The sequence below is a fragment of the Notechis scutatus genome, chromosome 3 (genome assembly GCF_049901735.1).
Source record: "Notechis scutatus isolate UNSWTSFEM ecotype Mainland chromosome 3, rNotScu1.2, whole genome shotgun sequence".
Taxonomy (NCBI): domain Eukaryota; kingdom Metazoa; phylum Chordata; class Lepidosauria; order Squamata; family Elapidae; genus Notechis; species Notechis scutatus.
In genome coordinates, this window is record NC_142011.1 from 51,655,424 (window position 1) to 51,675,352 (window position 19,929).

At 35.4% G+C, this 19,929-nt stretch overlaps 1 protein-coding gene across 1 annotated transcript; it reads left to right on the top strand.

The window, feature by feature from the left end:
• The first annotated feature begins 15 nt into the window (after positions 1-15).
• Positions 16-16,476, top strand: LEMD2 (LEM domain nuclear envelope protein 2). The gene is made up of 9 exons (XM_026680392.2): positions 16-1,110; positions 2,370-2,410; positions 2,991-3,066; positions 6,614-6,690; positions 7,300-7,379; positions 12,263-12,408; positions 13,521-13,622; positions 13,728-13,830; positions 14,352-16,476. The coding sequence occupies exons 1-9, from the start codon at positions 60-62 to the stop codon at positions 14,500-14,502; spliced, it is 1,827 nt and encodes a 608-aa protein (XP_026536177.1). The 5' UTR covers positions 16-59; the 3' UTR covers positions 14,503-16,476.
• The last annotated feature ends 3,453 nt before the right edge of the window (positions 16,477-19,929 follow it).

Genomic DNA, 19,929 nt, shown 5'->3' on the forward strand with positions numbered 1-19,929 from the left:
TGGTCGAGGGTACCACTTCCGGGTTGTCCAGGGTCTCGATTCCTCCTCTCTCTCCGACGATGGCCGCAACTGAATTATCCGATGCAAAGCTGCGGGCGGAGCTGCTTGCCCTGGGCTACCAGCCGGGACCGATTACCGATTCCACCCGAAAACTTTACGCCAAGAAACTCACTCGTCTGCGGGCTGAGGTGGCGGCCGGGCAAAGGAGCCGCACCAGCTCCAGAGCGGTCCCTCCGAGCTCAAGTAGCTCGGTGAGGCCCGCAGCCTCCGCCCAGGTTGGCCCCAAAGCGGCTCCCCGGGCCCGCATCTGGGTTAGGAGGGAGAGCGAGGACGAAGAGGGCGAGGACGAAGAGGAGAGCAACGACTTTTCGTCGTCGCGCAGGGAGGGCGCGACGGGGAGTAGTAGAAGGTTTATTGACGGGCCCCATTGGCCGACAGAGACTCCTTTCACCCCGGAGAGGATCCACTTGCCGGCGAGAGAGGTGGATCCACTTAGCAGCCCCTGGAGGCCAAGTGCTGGATTCGCTTCCAAAAGGACCCAGTTAGAGGCTGATGAGGCCTTTACGTCCCCCTATCAGAGGGAGACGGTGGTAGGTAGATTAGCTTCTAGTACCCCGTGGAGACCAACTCCCTCCAACCAAGAGAGTGTAAGCTCCGGCAAGTGGTGGGAAAAGGAGCCGAGCGTGAAGCCCAGCGCTTCTTGGAAACCACGAACAGAAGAAACCACTGGAGGGTTGAGCAATTGGGTCAGCTACACAAGCCAGAGATGGGCAGCTCCCAGCCCCTCGATAACCGAGAGAATCGGAGAAGAATTAACCTGTAGGCTGCCCAGAGGAGGAGGAGAGAAAGAAGGAACTTCCAGAAGTACCAAAACGGTCTTGGGGACAAGACCAGAAAGAGATTTAAATGTTGGTACCCGTTGGGACGGGACTCAGAGATATGTAGGTCAGAAACATCAAGCTCAGAGCCCTGGGAAAAAGGGCCAAAGTCTAGAATTTTATTTGTCCTGGTTCCTGTGGGTGGCAACCTTAGTGCTGCTGGTGATTTTCTTGGGCATCCTTTGGGTGAAGATGATGGGACCTGCTCATCAGGAAGGGTCCATGGAGAATTGTACGTGTAGTATTTAACCCTCTTGTAAACATAATTTGTCTCTTTTTTTTCCAGTCTCAATGCTATCCTCCTCCTCAAATCATAGTTTCATTCTGTGTATAGATATATTGCATTGACAAGTAAAATTGGCTTCAGACTTTTCAAGGCTAATAATGGATATGAGCTATGATGTTAGGGTTCCCCCCCCCCCCAGAACATTAGCTTAGAATAACCTACCTATTTGTTTTGAGACCAAATATTTTAGAGGCTTTATATTATCGTTTTGAGAGCCTAATATGTGTGCTTGCCCACATTACCTCATGCTGACTGCATAGGAAAATGGAGTTTTAAGTAGCTTTTATTGAATATTTTTAGGATATCAAACCACTACTACAGAATCATAATAATTACTTCAACAAAGAGAGTCCATGATTATTGAGCACACAGTAAGAACATTTTGCTTTTGTAAAACTTTTAGGAAAAAAAGTGTACTTACTGAGCCCAAAGAGTTTTAAACAATGCTCCTGTTAAAAAAAAAAGTAGCATTCATTTCCATTTGGCAGAGAACGCAAGATTGGGCCCTTGTGTCAACAAAAAACTTATCTGCTAGGGTGCACCCAACTTGGCAGGGAGGAGGAATCAAGCACAGAGCTAATCTTGAGTCACTGTGCTACCTTAAAAGGACCAGAATGGTCCTCCCTGAATTCCTTGGAATTTTATCTCATTTTTCCCAAGGGACACCTGCCAAACTGGGAAGATCCCTGTATTAAAAGCAGAATATAATAAAATAGCTTGAACTCCGTATATGTAGGCTTGGCTGTTCACAGCTTACACTCTCAGTAACCAACTAATGTGGGTATTAGTACATTTATGACTGGACAAGCTATAAGCTTTCATTGATATAATATGCTACAGTACAGCAGCATAAGTTTCTGTCAAAAAATATGTTTTAAGGCATAAAAATTGAAGAATTGAAATGGCACTTTTAATGTTGTCCCAGATAACCTTCAAAGTAAATGACTTCTTATTTTGACATGAATCAGAATGTGTTTATTTTCTTGTTTAATATCATTGGTTTGTGGATAATTTCTTTTAAATTAGTGGCATTAGTTGCAGTTTTAATATTTAATTTCTACACATTTAACTTGGTTAAGGCCTATTCAGTAGAATGGGTATTTTCAAGAAACATGTCAGATTCACACTTATTGTGAAGGAATAAGAAAAATATCTATTCTGTATATGCTTTGTCAAATAACTTAATTATTTATTTTCATTCACAGTAAAACTGTTGACCGTGGATTGTGAAAAAAGCACAGATAGTGTAAGTTAAATATCATTTAAATTTAATTCTTAACCATGGTGTATTGGCCACTTAATACTAGTGATATTGTATAAATAAGCCTATTCCATTTTCCAAATATAATTTAATAATTCACTGATATGGGAATTACAGACTATTTTTGTCAGGTTAATATAAAGAATCATTCAAATGCTATAAATCTATAGTTCTGCAGAGTTAAATCCTTGTCTTTATGTAAATATGCTTTAATTTATAAAAACAAGATTTTTGACAAGGATTTTATCAGTTACTTTTCAAAGCAAGCTAAAATAGAGTTGGCAGTCTAAATATCTGTTGTTTGTGGCTATAGTTCCAAAGTAGCCGAAAGTACATAGCTGAAAAAGACAAATCCCAATATAGAATTGTGTTTAAATTGCTAACTCTGTGATTTTATGGTATCATGCCTAAGCTATATGTTTTTAAGGTTCATGCTTGTAGGGTATTTGCACTTTGGAGATTAGGAAGGGGACCGAAACCTACTAAAGATATTTCCTGTTGCCATGCAAAATGATTCAATAATTTAAAAGAGCTATTTACTGTTCTTTTCCTCCTCCTTTTTCAGTATTGTCGGGAAAAACAAGAAGAAATTACAACAACCATATTGTATGAGTTATACAACTATCTTGCAATTCAAGCTGGTAAGATCTGATCAATCAGTATGAAAATGATTATTTCTATTAATTGGAGTATTTTCAAATTAAATATAAATACAATTTTATACGTGGTGAATAAAAGGCATCCTGGAATCAGGCTTTAAGACACCACTCTATTTCTATAAGGATCATCTGTATATCTACTAGAAGCCTAAAAATAGGACATAATGCAACCAGAGCTCCACTTTTGCTTAGAATTAAGAGACATACTGCTTGGAATGCTAAAAGAAATAAAGAGCTATTCTGACCTAGAATCAGTGATATCTTTTGAATCCCAGGTTAAACATACCCAAGGTGGCAGCCCTGGCTAATATTTAACTATGTGCTAGGTAGAAAAGTACTTCCTTTTATCCCTTTTAAATGTCCTACCGTTCAATGTCATTTTTCAAACAGTACATTTTTATTCATATAATAAAAACTAATACAAACTAATATAAAATTTACAAAAAATAAAAAGGAGAAAACTAAAAGTGCAAAAGAAAAATGGAAAAGAAAAAATGATACAAAGTTTCTGATCTTCTTTACAGCAGTAATAAATGTATCTCTTACTCTATGGTTACAACATAACTTTTTTAATACTGTTTTTTATATTCATCAAAACTATAAATCATAAGTTCATTTTTTTGTGGTTTCATCTAAAAAGTTTTCACCCAGAAATAAACCTAGATATGGTATTTTCTCTGATCAAAGAAGTCAGTTTAGCCATCCCAGAAAGTTTCATCACCTTTACCAACCATTCCTCCTTTGTTGTTACTGCTGAATCTTTGTATATAGTACAGTTACTATATACAAAAACAAAGTTCCATAAGTTTTTCCAACTATTTCTCCAATCCCAAAAGAAAAACTTCTGGTCTCAGTTGTATATTAATCTTTAAAATCTTCTGAAACTGTGTATGTATTTGAATCCAAAATTTTCTAGCTGCTTTATACATCCACCAAACATGAAATGTTCCTTCTTCTTGTTCACATTTCTGACATAAATGTGAAGTACCTTATATATTCTGGATAATTTTCTGACATATATTAGTGGTACTGGTATATTCTGATATCAATGGTACTGGTATATTCTGACATATCAGTGGTACATTACTTTATAAATGTTCTCTTTAAGATTATAACTTGATATTAATTTCAACCCCTCAGCTATATATTTTACCATTGTTCCATCTTTATATTATAATAAAAGACTTTAATCCACCTTGTCATCCATATTTGAATGTATTGTTTTAGCAATTATTCATAATTTGTATACAATTTTATTTCAAGCTCATTCTTAACAGTGTTTGAAATCATAAATTATTTTGTCTACTTTAAGTCTTTCTAGTAATTGTAAATAAGAGAACCATCAGCTACTATAACCTCTGCTATTATAACAGTTCTTTTCCTTATTTTGTAATCCCCCTGAAAAGCTCTAGCATCTTGTGATAAGTTAACCATTTGTATTTGCCTATATTTCTCTGCTTCTTGTGCTGAGATCTACACAGGGCAGAACCTGAGATCTCAATATGGCAAATCTAACATAATTATTTTTAAAATCCACATTAACCTTGACTTTGTCATACCACAGAAATCCACCCAGATCTCAGGTCATGTCTTTCCAAAAAGTCCAAGTCCAAAAGCCTTCTATTTCTCAGCATTACCCACTCTTTTATCCAAAGCAAATAGCAAACTGCAAAATACAATTTCAGATCAGGTAAATCCAATGCTCCTCTTTCTCTTGCATCTTGTAACACTTTACTGTTAACTTGTAATTTTTTCCTCTGCCACACACATTTAACTGTATCTTTCTGCCACTGTTTAAATTGTCAAAATAGTTATTGACTGAAACAAAACATCATTGTAGACAAGACATTCATTTTTTCCCCAGAAATTCTCCCCAACAATGACAGTTGTAGTTTATTCCATCTTAACATATCTTTTTTTAACTTCATTCCATGCCTTAACATAGTTATTTTGAAATAACATACAATTCATATTTGTCATAATGATACCCAGATATTTTACCCTTTTAGCAGTCTAAAACCCATACTATTCATCAGTCCTGCTTGATCATTACTTTCACATTTTTGTTAACATCTTTGTCTAATGTTTATTAATCATGAAACCTAATAATGCACCAAAAAGAATTTTAATTTGCCCATTAAAATTTCAGTTCCCTTTAAAAGATATTCTGGGGCCAACCCCAAGTCATCTGCAAAAGCCCTTAATTTATATGTTTCTTCTTTTTGATCTTTACTCTCATAATCCTTTTGTCTTATATCTCTATTCAGTATTTCAAGAATCAAAATAAACATTTATTCCTCTCTTGTTTCTTTTTGTATCTTATAGTAAAAAGTATATTTACACTGTGAAGTGTAAATCAGTTTTACCCATTTTATAAAGTTCTGTTCCAAACTTTGAACGAGAAAACCCACTTGAAATTACCAAAGATTCTCTGCATCTAAGAAGATCAGTGTGTTTTCATTATGTCGCTCCAAAATGTTCAGCACATTTCTAACATAATTCTTTAATTGTCTTTTAGTAAAAACCAAACTGATTCTTATGAATAAATTCTTGCAAAATATTTTGAGTCTACCAGCTAGAACTGTTATGTCACTCCAACTTTGTTTTCTGGTTAAAGTAAAATCTTGTTTTTCTTTATTAATGCTATACTAGCCTTTTTCCAACTCTCTGGTAACTTTCTTCCCTGTAGGGTAGAGTTTATCATGCATTGTGAAGGTTTTGACATTATATATTATATAAGGAAGTTTCTGAAGTTATAAAAGAGATTAAATTAGGAAAAGTACCTGAATGGATTATCAGGTTCTTATTATAAATGTTTAGGGGAATTAACCTTTATAATCTTTATAAAACATGATGAATTCCAGATAGTATTGTGATGTAAAGATTTTTATTTTTTTCCCTTTTTGATTGTAGCAGTCCCTATAACTCCTTTCTTTCAGGCTTATTCATTTTTCTCTGTCAATGTTCCTTATAGTCTGCACTGCAGAACTGAATATCTTCTTGGTAAATGTTTTCTTGTTAAAATGAAAATTATTGTCAGGTAACAACCTAGATTGCAATCCTATGCACACTTGGTTGGAATAAGTCCAAAGAAGCATGATTAGACAGGGTGCCTAAAATGTTTGGTAAAAATAAATTTAATTCCATTTCTCTCTTCTACTCTAAGATTATAATCTACAAATACATGATATAGAAAGAAAAGGGAATTGGGAAGGGAAAATAATTTTTTTAAAAAAGTTTGTTTTAGGCTGCTCTTTTAGAGCGTGTGTTTTGCAGAAAGCATTACTTGTTTCTCCATTTCTCTAGTATTTCCTTAGATGATGATTTACATGAGAATATTAATTAATTTTGCTAGGCCTTATAAACATGCACACATACATGCATACATAATAAGCATATGATCTACAGATGTACTTCTAACCAATTATACAAATTATGCAGTGGAAATTCTTGACTCATATTTGGCAGATTTCATAATTGTCTAAAGCTGGATTCTTTCCATCTGGGTAACTTTTTTTCTTTTTCCTAGGCAATTTTGAATGTGGAAATCCTGAGAATTTAGAAAGTAAATGTATACCATTTAGTGAAGCCAAGGACTATATTGAGGTAAGGAGTAATAGAATATATTGTATTTGTTATCTTCAAGAAATGCTTTCATTTGATTGTGCTACCTCCCACCCACCCCATTGGTTTCTGTGGTTTTCTCCAAAGCCATTTCTTTTCAGTTTATTTCTTTGAGAAAGAAGCCCAAATAATGTGTTTGCCCATATTTGCTCTTCTTTTTCCCCTGAGAAGCCAAATAATTCCTATATTTTAGAGCAGCTAGTAATTACCTATTTCTGTTTAAAAACATGTTTCCCCTTTTTAGTTTCTAGTAATGCCTGTAGCTAAAAATATTACATTTATATAAAATCACTGCAATGTATTTTGTGGTTATAAAATTGTACTTTATTATAAATATTCAGCTTTTCAACAAGTTATATTCATGTAAATGCATTTATAAGGTAATAGTTGTATAGTATCCATAATCAGATGGTACAGATAAAAACAAAGGTAAAAGAAATAATATTATACATATTATACATATACATATTATCTTTAATTTTCTTGAGGACAAACAATAGAATAATAATGTAAATAGAGAATAGTAATAGTAATATTTCATTAATAGATTAATGTAGATGACCTTAAATTTGTGGGCATGCTTTCTTACAGAATGTGACTGGCTATTCAATAAAAAAATTTGAAGATGCATTACAGTGGTTATTAGACAGTGATCAGGATTCAGGAATTTGGTGAGTTATTAAGAACAATTTGTTCTAAATATACAAGAATCCCTTGAAATCTGACAACATGCTTGCTCCTTTTTCTGTAAATCTGAAAGCATTGAAATGGTTTGGAATATAAGAGGGATTTTTTTTCTCTGAAAAAAATTCTGTTTCCTAGAATCTGACAAAATCTGGCACTCACTATATGACACTTTTATTTAGATTGGGGGTGTCAAACTCAATTTCATTGGGGGCCGCATCAGGGTTGTGTTTGATCTCGGGCCGGGGTAGTTGTGACCATCTAGACATCACTCATGTCAGAGGCGCCTGTGGTGGCCTGAGTGCTCTGCCAGTGAAAACGGACTCCCAAGCTCCATAAAACAGAGCTCTGTTTTTCGCTGACAGTGGCATCGCTATTTCAAAGGTGGCCCCATGGGCCAGATCTAAGCACCCCTCTGGCCAGATCTGGCCCCTGGGCCTTGAGTTTGACACCCCTGATTTAGATCAACATTAATATAGCCTGCATATGTTGAAATTCATCAAGTTACCTGCCTCATTTTGTGAAAATGTAAATTATCAAGCATCTGCAATGTCCCAATTTGATGCTGGATAGTCTGCTGTTTAATAGAACATAAAATGTAAGGATTTTTGTAAGAATGGTTAAATTCTCTATGTCAGTGGCAGCTTAAGCAACCTAGCTTAGTTTATTTTAGCTTTAGTTAAAAGATAACTCTGAATTAGGAATTTGCTCATCTTGGATCTCCTGTCATACAGAATTGTTGCAAGTAATTATACATGAAGGGCTTTTAATTGTCCTGAAGTATATAAAAGCTAAGTATTATTTTTAGGTCATCACATCATTAGAGAAATACAAATTTGAATCCAAATGAAATGAAATAGAAAATTTTACTTCACTTTCAGATGATAATCTCTGTTATTATAGGCACTATTTTAAAAGAGACATTCTGCAACAGAAAACCTTTTCAAAGATGGTATCTTTTCCTTCTCTTCCATGGTTAAAAAATAATATTAAATTTTTTTTTTTTAAGTGTTGTCCAGCTAATCATGAACAATTTGTCAATCGATCAAAGATTTCTGACAGTTTATTAATCTAACCAATTAATCAAATGTTGCTGTGCTAATTATTATTTTTAGTCGTTTTCACTGACTGCTTTATTATGAAGTGCCAGACGTTTGAAAACTATGAGCTAAACTTCTGCATAATAAATTATTTACCCAAACATACATATTAACAATTAAAATATACTGACCAGGTGTCATTCCTTAGCCGAAAACCTCATTAGATCATTTTATATAGTCTAGATCTCATTGTTTTAGAAATAAAAACCTGAAATTCTGAAAGGTTTCCCAACACCCTTCCTGTCTGCACTGAAGAAGAAAAATGGAAAGAAATGTTAGAATTGTAGGGACAATATTTGCTTTATACATCTAAACTGTTGATAGCTATGATTAAAAAAAAATATTTTCCATATGTTTGGCTGAAATGGCAAAGTTGTACTATAGCTTTTCTCAATAGGAGAGGAAAGCCTGATTGGGTCAGGTTTCTCACTGAGTGAAGAAATTTTTCAGACATAAATCAATATAGGACCTGATTGTTGAATGTACAGTTGGGAAACATTTCCATTGCATCTTGCACTGGTGAGGGCAAAATCAAGTAGCGCTCTTCCCAGATTCTTTCAACATGGAGGTTGGGATAGAATGACATGAACCCTGCTTCTCTCTATGTTGTCTGAAATACCAGGGGTTGGAAATGTAAAAACATTTTTGGAATAAAAATATAGTTTCTGATTTTATGTGAAAAATAATACATATTCCAATCCCCTGTTCTCTGCTCTTAGTATTTTTAGTATTTAATGTTTAATATCCTGGGTTATTTTTTAAGTAGTTGGAATATGAATTTAGTAAGTATGGTTTCATATGGGGCATTTTATGGAGATTTACTGGAGATACTCCATTTACTTATGTGGGATAGCTCATATTTTACAAATGGGCTACATATTAAAACCTGGATGGTCTCAACAGCACGTTTGGAGAGCATTCTCATTGGCATGCTTAATGACATCGTTGCTGACTTGAATTAATTCTCCGTGAACCAGCATATTCCCTTTGTATTTGAAGTTTATTGGCTGTATAACTGTATCTGGAGACTAAACATTATTCTGTGCAAAGCACCCTTAAGTTTTGCTTAGTGTTAAAGTATCTCTGAGTGCCTATTATATATTTATAAGGACTTTTTGTCTGTCTCCTCCTAATACTATAGAGTATTCTCTTGAACTATGAAGGAGATATCAAGAGCTACTCAATATAGAAAGGGAACCCACCTGAATACTTAGTTCTCAGATGCAGATGAGTTGTTTGAAAGCATATTAATTTTATTGACAAGAAAAATAGATAGTAACAATTTGAAATGCATCCCTTTGCAGTTATTTGGGTACAAGTCAGCAAGTATGGTAAAATTACTCTATTCAAAAGTATCTTAACTGTTTCTTTGTGCTAAAAATGCTTTCTTTGGAAATGTGAATTTGAAATTCTGCTTAGAAAAGTTGCTATTGAAGCTCACAACTTTTTTTAATTATATTCACCATTCTAATTTCAACTTGCTATCATTTTGGAATTACTTTTGTTTGTAGAGGCATGATTTTATGCCTTTTATACTAGATTTATTTGTTTGCTTTTTATATATTAAATATATTTACATGGCCACCCTACCAAAGGAATTATTGTTAAGCCTGCTTAATAATAATTGCTTCAGTTCTCACAAAATAATTACTCTTAATTCTTAGGCTCTTTCAGAAAAATCTCAAGTCACTTGGCATTCACTACTATAGCTCTAATTATGTAAAAATAATTTTCATTTGTGGTATTATGTGCTAAGTTCTTTAATGAAATCCTTCACTGAAGCAAAACATGTCATATTTCTATATAGAAATTATTTACTGTTATAGCAGTGTTGAAATCCATCAGAAAGTTTGTTCAGAATTGTAAACTGGCAGAATGTAAATATTAAGGCTATAAATGTACTGGTTTGAAAGTGATTATCAATACAGAGCTGTAGTTCCCTAGTTTTTATCACATATCAGAATTAATGTCTTAACATTGTTAGTTTTGTCCAATCTATGGAATTGTTGGTATACGTGAAACTTCAGCAATTGCAAAATACTACTACTCCTTAATCTCATTATTTAAATTTATTTAATTTGCTGTAATGATTTGAAACTCTGTTGTGTTTCTCCATTCTTTGTATGTGAAGAATCCCTCCTGTTACACACTATTCCATTAGGAACTTGCTTAGGGTGGCTGGTAGGATGGAATTGTGATTTGCTTCAGTATTACAGCTTCGAAAAACAAAATATACTCTCTACCCCTTTGCTCAGCATAATTAAGAATTCCATCAACGTTTAACAGAGATTAAGCTACCAGAACGGGATCAATGTGAAAATAAGAAAGTACAGTGTTTTTAAAAGCTGTTGCTAATTTTTTAATACATGCCTTACTTAATGGTGTTCTGTTACTAGCAAATATGTAGCAGAGCTTATCTACATATTCAGATTTTTAGTCTGTAGATAATGAATCAAATAAGTAAAACTGATGAAATGTGCCAGTTTGAAAATGCATTTGTTTCGCCTATGATTTTCTGTGTTTCATTTATAACTTACAGCTCTGGTGTAACATCAGTTAGCTATCCAAAATATGGTCATCTGGATTGGTTGGTTAATGCTTTTTTTGGTTAAAAGGAATTGGAAACTGGGACTTCTATTGCATTTCTCAGATTTTAATTCAAGTGCAGTTAGTCCTTGCTTAACTATAATTTGTTTCACAACTGTTTGAAGTTACAACAGTATTGAACAAGGGGGCGTATGGGCAGTCCACAAAATTGCAGTTGTCATGATGTCCCCATGTTCATAATTAAAGTACTTGTTAACTGGCTCACATTTGCAATAGTTGTGGTCATACAAAGGCCATTTGTGACCTTCCCAGCCAGCTCCTGAGAAGCAAAGTCAGTGTGGAAGCCAGCAAGAAGTTGCAAGTTGCAGCTATGTGACATCGCACGTGATATAACCAAGCATGGTTTGCCTAATAGCTGCAACCCTATTGCCATCATAAGTTGACATGGTCATGTGAGTGATTTCCAATTACGATCATTAACTGTGGACTACCTGGTTTTTTTTTTTTTTCTAATTTTAATCATTTCTTCAAAGAAACATAGTCTGGCATGAATACTATATACTATATATCTGCAGTCACAGGGAGAGTCCCATTTAAAAACATGATAGGTAGTTCCCGACTTATAACAGTTTGTTTAGTGACCGTTCAAAGTTACAACAGCAGTGAAAAAAAGTGACCTATGACCATTTTTCACACTTATGACCGTTGGAGCACCCCCATTATCACGTGAGTTACATTTGGATGCTTGACAACTGATTCACATTTATGACGCAGTGTCCCAGGATCATGCAATCGCCTTTTGTGTCCCACTGACAAGCAAAGTCAGTGGGGAAGCCAGATTCCCCTAACAACCGTGTTACGAATTTAACAACAGCAATGACTCACTTAACAAATTTCTCATTTAGTAACATACATTCTGGGCTCAATTGTGGTTTTAAGTTGAGGACTACCTGTATCTTGTATGCTGAAGAAAACTATGAGGAGGCGTTTTTGTTTTTGCTTTTTTGCCGGGTGACATTGCTGTGCTATTGCTTTCCAGAGCCTCCTCTGATACATTATTAAGAAGCATAGAGGTTACAGATAGTCTGTACAACCCAGTCTTTCAAAACTTTGAAAAATGAGAAACCTCAATGGTTTGTTTGTTTTTTAATACTGATTACTGTGACTTGTTAGGTGTTCCACATTGTTCAAAGGGGATCTTTTTTTTTTTCCCTATCTGTCAGGTTACAAGGCAAAGAGCCTTCAGAGCCTGTAACCTCTGTGAAGCAAGTGGTGTGTCTTGAATCTGCTCATCCCCGGATGGGGTTAGGCTGCCGATTTCATCGAGCACTCTGCACAGCAGTTACAAACTTATTTATATTCTTTTGGAGTAAGTTTTTTTTGAGGGGGGCTGCGGTGGTGGGAGGAAAGTGTTGCTGATAGTCTATGTGCCTCGTATGCAATTCAAGACTTTAAAAAGCTGAAGAGAGAAAGTGGTTACTAAAAATTCTGAATAATTAGTCTTGTGATCTAATTTCAGAGAGGAGGCTAATAATTGTTTCCTCTATTATGTAAAAAAAACCCACGAGTTTCTATGTGTGCTGTGCACTACCACTTTACAATTTTTGTTTCAAGTGTTTGTAGTAGAGTGAATGTTCTTCTCCATCTTACTAGACAATTGTTGAAACCTATTATGTTTCTTATTAGTTAAATATTTATTATTCTGAGTCATATATTATGATGGTAGTTCAGAGAAGGTTAGACAGTTCTAGTATATTCACAAGGGGGGGGAAATTCCCTACAGAGATTCCCTACAAAAGTTATGAATAATATAAATGATAGCAAGAATAAGGAGACGTGATCTGGTTTTGGAGCTGCATTATGCTATAGTGAACATAAGTTTGGAGTACATGATGTGAAAAAGCTGGGATTCAGATTCCCCTTTAGTTTTGAAGTCAGTGTAAATTTAATAAGATTAATAATCTCATATTTTTTGCTTTAATTATATAAATAGAAGAATGTAGAAGTAATTAGGCCTTTATAAAAGCATAAACACAACAACATATAATTGTTGCAGCAAACCAAGCTGTAAAGTTTTATAGCATTTTAAAGGCTAACAAATTTGGTATGGGACAAACTTTAAGGGATTATAATCCACTTCAGTTGGATGCAAAATGCATGTTTCTTGCAATAATACATGTGTTGGATGCTACAAGATTCCTTATTAGTTTAAGAATGTACTGTAAGTACATGATGAGACAAATGCAACCCCAGGTACTAAAGCTACATCGTATTTTTGAGACGTGGTCAGATTTTATGAAATCTGCAAGTAATACAATCTTTATAGATATTTGGCAGCTATCAAGCCCCTCAGTATAAAAATACAATTGTCTTTAGAACAATGCATAGCTAAGACATGGCAACAGATTCCTTTCTCAAAATCTTATACGCAAGGCAGCTCATTTGTTTTTTGTTTTTTTATCTTCGTGCTTCCTCTCACAGGTTTAGCTTTCCTTTGGGGGATTCTGATTCTTCTGAAATACTATTGGCGGAAAAGGGAAGAACAAGAGGAGGCCATGTATGAGATGGTACAGAAAATCATAGGTAATGCTCCCCCTCCCTCCCTCCCTCTCTCTCTTTCTCTAAAATATTTGCTTAGTTTCATGTTCAGTAATGTTTTCTTAATTACTTATACTGAATTTTTCATAGCTGCTGTCCAAAATCACTACAAAGAGTGGGAGCAGAATCTGGAACGATACCCATATGTTGGCATCCTTCATATCAGAGATACACTCATCCCACCTCAGGAAAGGTGAGCTTTTCTTCAGGGCTGTTAATACATTCCCACTGTAGATGTTGTAGCCTCATAAGCAGCAAACCAATGGTCTCTAGACACCAACCAACTTGCCCTATGATTTGCCAAAAGTATTTTGGTGTACGGAAGAATGGTTTTTATCTTCATGTTTATAAAAAAAACTAAGATTGATTTCCTTAACTTCAGTTTCATCCATTTCACGCGAAAAGGCTTCCTTTCCTACTTGACTAATCTCGATACTGAATTGTATTTGTTGTCCTAAAATTCTAATCTTTTGATTGGTTCTACATGTAACTTAAACATTTTAAAGTTTTATCTTGGATTTTTATCAGTTGGTTGATTCCACATTGATGCTGTCTTCTGTGGTCCAAATCAGAGTACTTTATAACTCACTTATCGGCTTTCGGTTAGCACACAAAGCTATAAAACATATTTAAAAGGTGATACATACTCTTTATGCATACATGCATGCATAATTTTACATAATCTATTTCCCTCCCTCTCTCCTCTCCCCCCAGGAGAAAAATGAAGCACATTTGGGATCGAGCAAAGGGTTTTCTTGCCTCCAATGAGTCACGGATTCAGACTGAATTACACAGGGTCGCAGGAGAGGACATGCTGGTTTGGCGTTGGACACAACCATCTTATCTATCTGACTCTGATCATTAGCTGTCAGATGAGGCAAGACTATGTTTCAGCACTGCAGACCGACTGGCTAGGGAAGATCCTGTCGTCCATACTCAGGTGCACTCCAGATACTAATGCTTTTTTTAAAAAAAATAGAAACGATGCTTCAGGGTAGCCATTTTCTGTAAGAGACGTAAAGGTTGATGTGTTGGGACATATCCGATGTATAAATATCTTCTCTAATATAATTTAAAAAGAATCACTTTCTTAACTGAGAGCTGTCGTTAAGAACTTTTTCTCTGATTCTATGGACCTCTGTTACTTGTACTGAAACTGCTAAAAGGTTTCTGTAGAGAAAAAAGAAGTTCGTTATTCAAATGCCATAGTCAAAAACAGACATATACTCAAGTTTGCAGGGAATTGCATTGTTGTGTCAAATGCTGATGCCTGCTTAATAGCATGAGAGGTGAGAAGGGGCATGCCTTTGGAGACAAATTGGGAAAATGGAAAGGAGGGGCTTTGTGCTTTTTTCTTAGCTAAGAGAACCTAATTGAACATGTAAAATATTAAAGATTTTACTATATTTAAAGTGGCTTGGTGAAGAGCACTATAAAGCAACATATTAATATTATAGAGAGAAATCAATTAGGGATTCCTGCAGTGTTGGCTTCAAACAGAAGACTCTGTGAACAAGCATTTAGGCAATGCTTCCATACAAATTGTTCTCTTTCAATGTGATGGTGTGGTTTTTGTACAGGTCACCTTTGTCTCCAGGCTCAGCTTTCTGCCAATTATTTTAATAAGGGGGAAAAAACCTTGCAGCGAAACACCATACACCTTTGCTGTAAAGTCTGGAGAACTTGTATAATGACATGCCATAGATGGTTCTAGATTCCTTTTTCTTAATGAATTTATCCTACTGTTCCACACAAGTAGCTAGAGTACATATGTATTCATAATAATATATACATACACGGACCCCTTGATAAATATTTGATCGAGGATTTTTATGACTTTTGGCATTTTTTTAACTAGCATGTTTTATTTTTAAAAACTGGTGGTATTAGCTTTAAATTTGTTCTTCTCCTCCCCCTGCTGGCCAAATTAAACATTTTATGGATGAAATTTGCTATCTCTGCTATTCACAGCAGTTCATTATGTGCCTCCTGCTGAAATCAGCTGAAATTTGATGCAGAATAGATAAATCTCCCCCCCCCCCCTTAACTTATTGGTTAAGTGGAAGAAAAAACTGAATTGCCCTGAATTTGTAGCATAGATTGTATATTAGAGCAAAGACATCTAACAGATGTCTATGTTATTAGCCATTTTAATACACATGCATACACTCTTCATAGGATGGAATGAAATAAATCCCTGTTTTAAATATGTTTGTAACTTCTGCTGGTATGTGCAAAAACTTCCACAGTGCCTACATCTTTATGGCTTTGAATACTAGATCTGCAGCCCCTTTGAAAAATGATTCACATTTTGAGTGAGCAATTCCAATATTCATTAAAATACTCTTTTTTCCAGACTACCATAATACTTCAGTCCTCAACAGAGAGATGTTTTACTCACACATAGGACTGAAGCACTTCTTTGAATCATTTTCAAAGCATGTACAGCCCTGTTAAGTATGCACACATTCATTATACTGTGGTATTTTACTATCTGACATCAAACAGAAAATGCCAAACAAAATTTTGTATGGTTGATTAAACTGCTCATTTATTTTTATGTAAACAGGCTGGTGCTATTTATTAAATACTTGATCTCTATACATTTTATCAAGGAAATAAAAATTTGGTACAAATAGGTCTGGCTGTTATTATTGGAATCCTCCATCAAAGAAGTTTAATTCCCTGGTTAGGGTTTGTTAATGGTGTTTAAGTTCAGCTTATGCAGCAGTGGTACTGAAAATCTATTAAATCAAAATGTATTGAGAATATAGGTCACTCATAACAACACTTATACAAACTAAGGACATAAAATAGAAGGATTGTCTTAAACCTTGTACTTCTTCTTTGGATTTTTTTTCCCCTCCGTTGTTACATGGGGATTACTTACTGAGAATTTATGACAGTCATTTTTTTCCCTTTTCTGTGGTCTAAATAATATAAGTGTGAATACCTGCCTAAAATTTTCCAATATCTAAAAGGCTGCCACAAAGAAGCGTGGGTCACCTATTCTCCAAAGCACCTGAAGCAACGGATGGAAACTAACAAAGGAGAAAGCCAGCATAGAACTAAGGAGAAATTTCTGACAGCTAGAACAACTTACCTCCAGAAGTTGTGGGTGCTGTATCACTAGAGGTTTTTAAGAAGAAATTGGACAACCATTTATCTGAAATGATACAGGGTTTCCTGCTTCAGCAGAGGGTTGGATTAAAAGACTTCCAAGGTCCCTTCCAACTCTTATTCTTTTATTTTGAGATAACCTAATTTTTCTCATTCCAGAGTACAGGAGACAGAATAATGGACATAGAAGTTTTAATTTAAGTCCAATATTGTATTGTATTTAATATAAGCCCAATATTTTTAGATTGTCATGGGAAAGGACTTAAATATTCCTCCAAGGGGAGACAAATACTAAGTTGGGAAATATAAAACCTAAATCTAACTCATATTCTTCTATAGGAAAATCTCTTATCTTGGAGATGGGATAGTGAAAATTCAAGATCTACTACATATGTAATTAAGAAGTGTTTAAAATTTATAATAGCACATGGTCTAAAAGGACTTTTTAAATATCGGAAATACTTTATAGTTGTTGTTGGTCACACGGTCAACCAGATGCTTATACTGGATTTGGCATTTCTTTCCATCTATTGAGTCTTACAAGGATCTGGGGTAGGCAGATGTTTGATGCTGTTAAAGATATTGTTTCAAAATGTAAGTTGTTCCAAGTATGGCTGTCTTGTAATCGACTGATGGTAACTTTTTTCAGTGCTGATGCTATTGAAGTTGTGCTCCAAATGTTTTGGAACTGCATCCAAGGTACCTATGACTGCTGGTGCTATCTTTGCTTTCTTTTGCCACAGTTGTTCTACTTCTTTGTAGGTCGTTGTATTTTGTGATTTTCTCCAGTTCTTAATGTTTTATGCTACTGTCTCCAAGTATTATAACATCTGCTATTTATTGTTTTTCTCTTTTGTATCAACATTTGTTAAGTCTGGGTTGTTATGTGACAGGTGCTTATGTGTTTGGATTCTAAAGTCCCAGAGCAATTTAGCTTTTTTATTTTCTATTACTTTGTTAATTTTGTAGTTCCACCACTTCTTCCTTGCAGGTAAATGGTATTTCTTGCAGATCTTCCAGTGCACCATTTTTGCTACTTCGTTACACCAATGCTTGTAATCAGTCTATGTGATCTTTTTGCAGTAGCTGTCTAGGTAGGTGGCCCACTATTTCTTCAGCTTTGCTACAGAGGAACTGCAAAGCCAATTCTGGCTGTATATGTCTTTATTCTTAAAGCTTTTGCAGCCATAATTAGCCCCTTTGTCTTCTCCTTCAACTTTTCTGCTCTTAGCCATTGCCAGAACTTGTTATTAACCTTCCCGGTTAGGTTTGTTTATTTGCTTTTTAATGTACTGACAATGTAATACTTGCCATATCTCTTTTCTATTCTTCTTTTCATCTTACAACAGCTTGGTATCTCCAGTACTCAGTAAGCCTTCATGGTATACTAACATCAATGCATTTTTCTTCACTATTCTTCATATATTCCTCCAATGCCCATTTTTCTTCTCCCATTATCTAGGGATATTTGTAGTATTCCATGCTCACCTAATTTCCTTGGTAAGTAGAGTCTTGCAACATTGTTTTATGGATGAAGGGTGTAATTCATTGTCACTATTTTTCCAGTCTTCCTATCCATGCTTTTTAGTTCTGCTTGAGTCCTATTCACTGCTCCAGCTATGTAAATAATAAGTGGAATTGCGAAGGTATTAATTGCTTTGGTGTTATTTTCTCCACTGAGTTTGAATTTTAAAATCTTCACTCTCATGGTGTGTTCACTTCTCTCCTTCGTCTTGACTTCAGTGTGCCTGATATTGTCAGTTTGAAGGATGCCCAGTTATTTGTATTGATCGTCTCTATCGAGATTCTTAATGTTATCTCCTTAATCTCCATGAGGCATCTTGATCCCTTCAGTTTTCACTATTTTCGCCCTTACTGATGGTAGCACATTTGTCCAGTCCAAACTCCATTGCAATTTCTTGCTTGCATGCTTGGACAATATTGAACAATGATTCTATTTCTGATGGTTTATCCATATAGCTTCAGGTAGCCATATAAAGGAGATGGGACAGCCTGGCACATATTTTAATGATTGATAGCCATGGCCTGAGTTGTTCAATGTTGTTCGCTGAGAAATCATTGTACTAATAAAACAGTACTGGTGCACTCTTTGGCTTTTGTTTCTTCTCCGTTGATTTTTCTTTCATAGCATTCTGTTATAACCGAAGCCATGTTATGCATTAATGCTTTTTTTGGTTTTCGGTCTTTGCATATTTGCGATGGGTTGTTTTCTTCATCTTTTCTCACAGTAATCCTGCAGCTGCTGGCCTTGATTGTTCAGCCAACTGTTCTATAGCCCAGTCCTAAGTCCTGTATCCAGTAGTGGGATTCAACCTTTTTTTACGACTGGTTTTATGAGAGGAGGGGGCTTTGCGCACATGCGCAGCAGTCAAAAACCACCGATGTTGAGCTTCAAACAGCTGAGGCTCAGCAACCCGCTCTGCGGTGTGAATCAGCTGAGCTCAAAACCAAGGAAATAAAAGACAGGAAAGGGTGGGGGGCGAGTGGGTGGAGCCAACTGCTCACCGGCTCTACTGGTTTGCTAGAACCGCTGCAAACCAGCAGCATCCCACCACTGCCTGTATCCCATTTTTCACCAGTTATCCAAGAAATACCTTCCATGGTTCTTGTTGACTGAGGTGACCAGCAATCCACTGTGGGTTTCTGTAAAGTACATCTCACCATATTGTTTACGGGAGAGAGATTCTTTACCTTCATCTTAGCTCTCATTTTCCTGGAGCAAACAAGCCCTACCACCACATCAAGGTTTAGTGCCTCATTGGGGGATTATTATGATGATGATTCACTGCTCAGTCAGCCAGATGTTTAGGCTATTATTAATATTTTATTACATAGTGCATTTATTAATTCTTTATTAGTACATTAAATTTATTAATTGTGGTACTGAAATAATTTTCCAGACATATTACATAGATGTTTTCAAAAGCTTTTGTTTGGCTGTGGATCATATTATTGTGGCTGGAGATTTTAATAAAACTAGCCTGTCTAAATCCAATTGTTGCACATAGAAAATATTGCAAGTTTATATATTGAAGTTTAATTTGGTAGACACATGGTAACTTTTAAATAATTTATAACAGTTTTTTCTTTCATTTTGGAGTTGTCCTCAACTGGATTTTTAAATGTAATATAACTATATTAGAGCAGGTAG

Coding starts and splice junctions, on each gene's coding strand:
- LEMD2 (XM_026680392.2), top strand. CDS start 60: ATGGCCGCAACTGAATTATCCGATGCAAAGCTGCGGGCGGAGCTGCTT. Junction 6,691..7,299: donor AAGCCAAGGACTATATTGAG/GTAAGGAGTAAT, acceptor GCTTTCTTACAG/AATGTGACTGGCTATTCAAT. Junction 13,623..13,727: donor GATGGTACAGAAAATCATAG/GTAATGCTCCCC, acceptor AATTTTTCATAG/CTGCTGTCCAAAATCACTAC.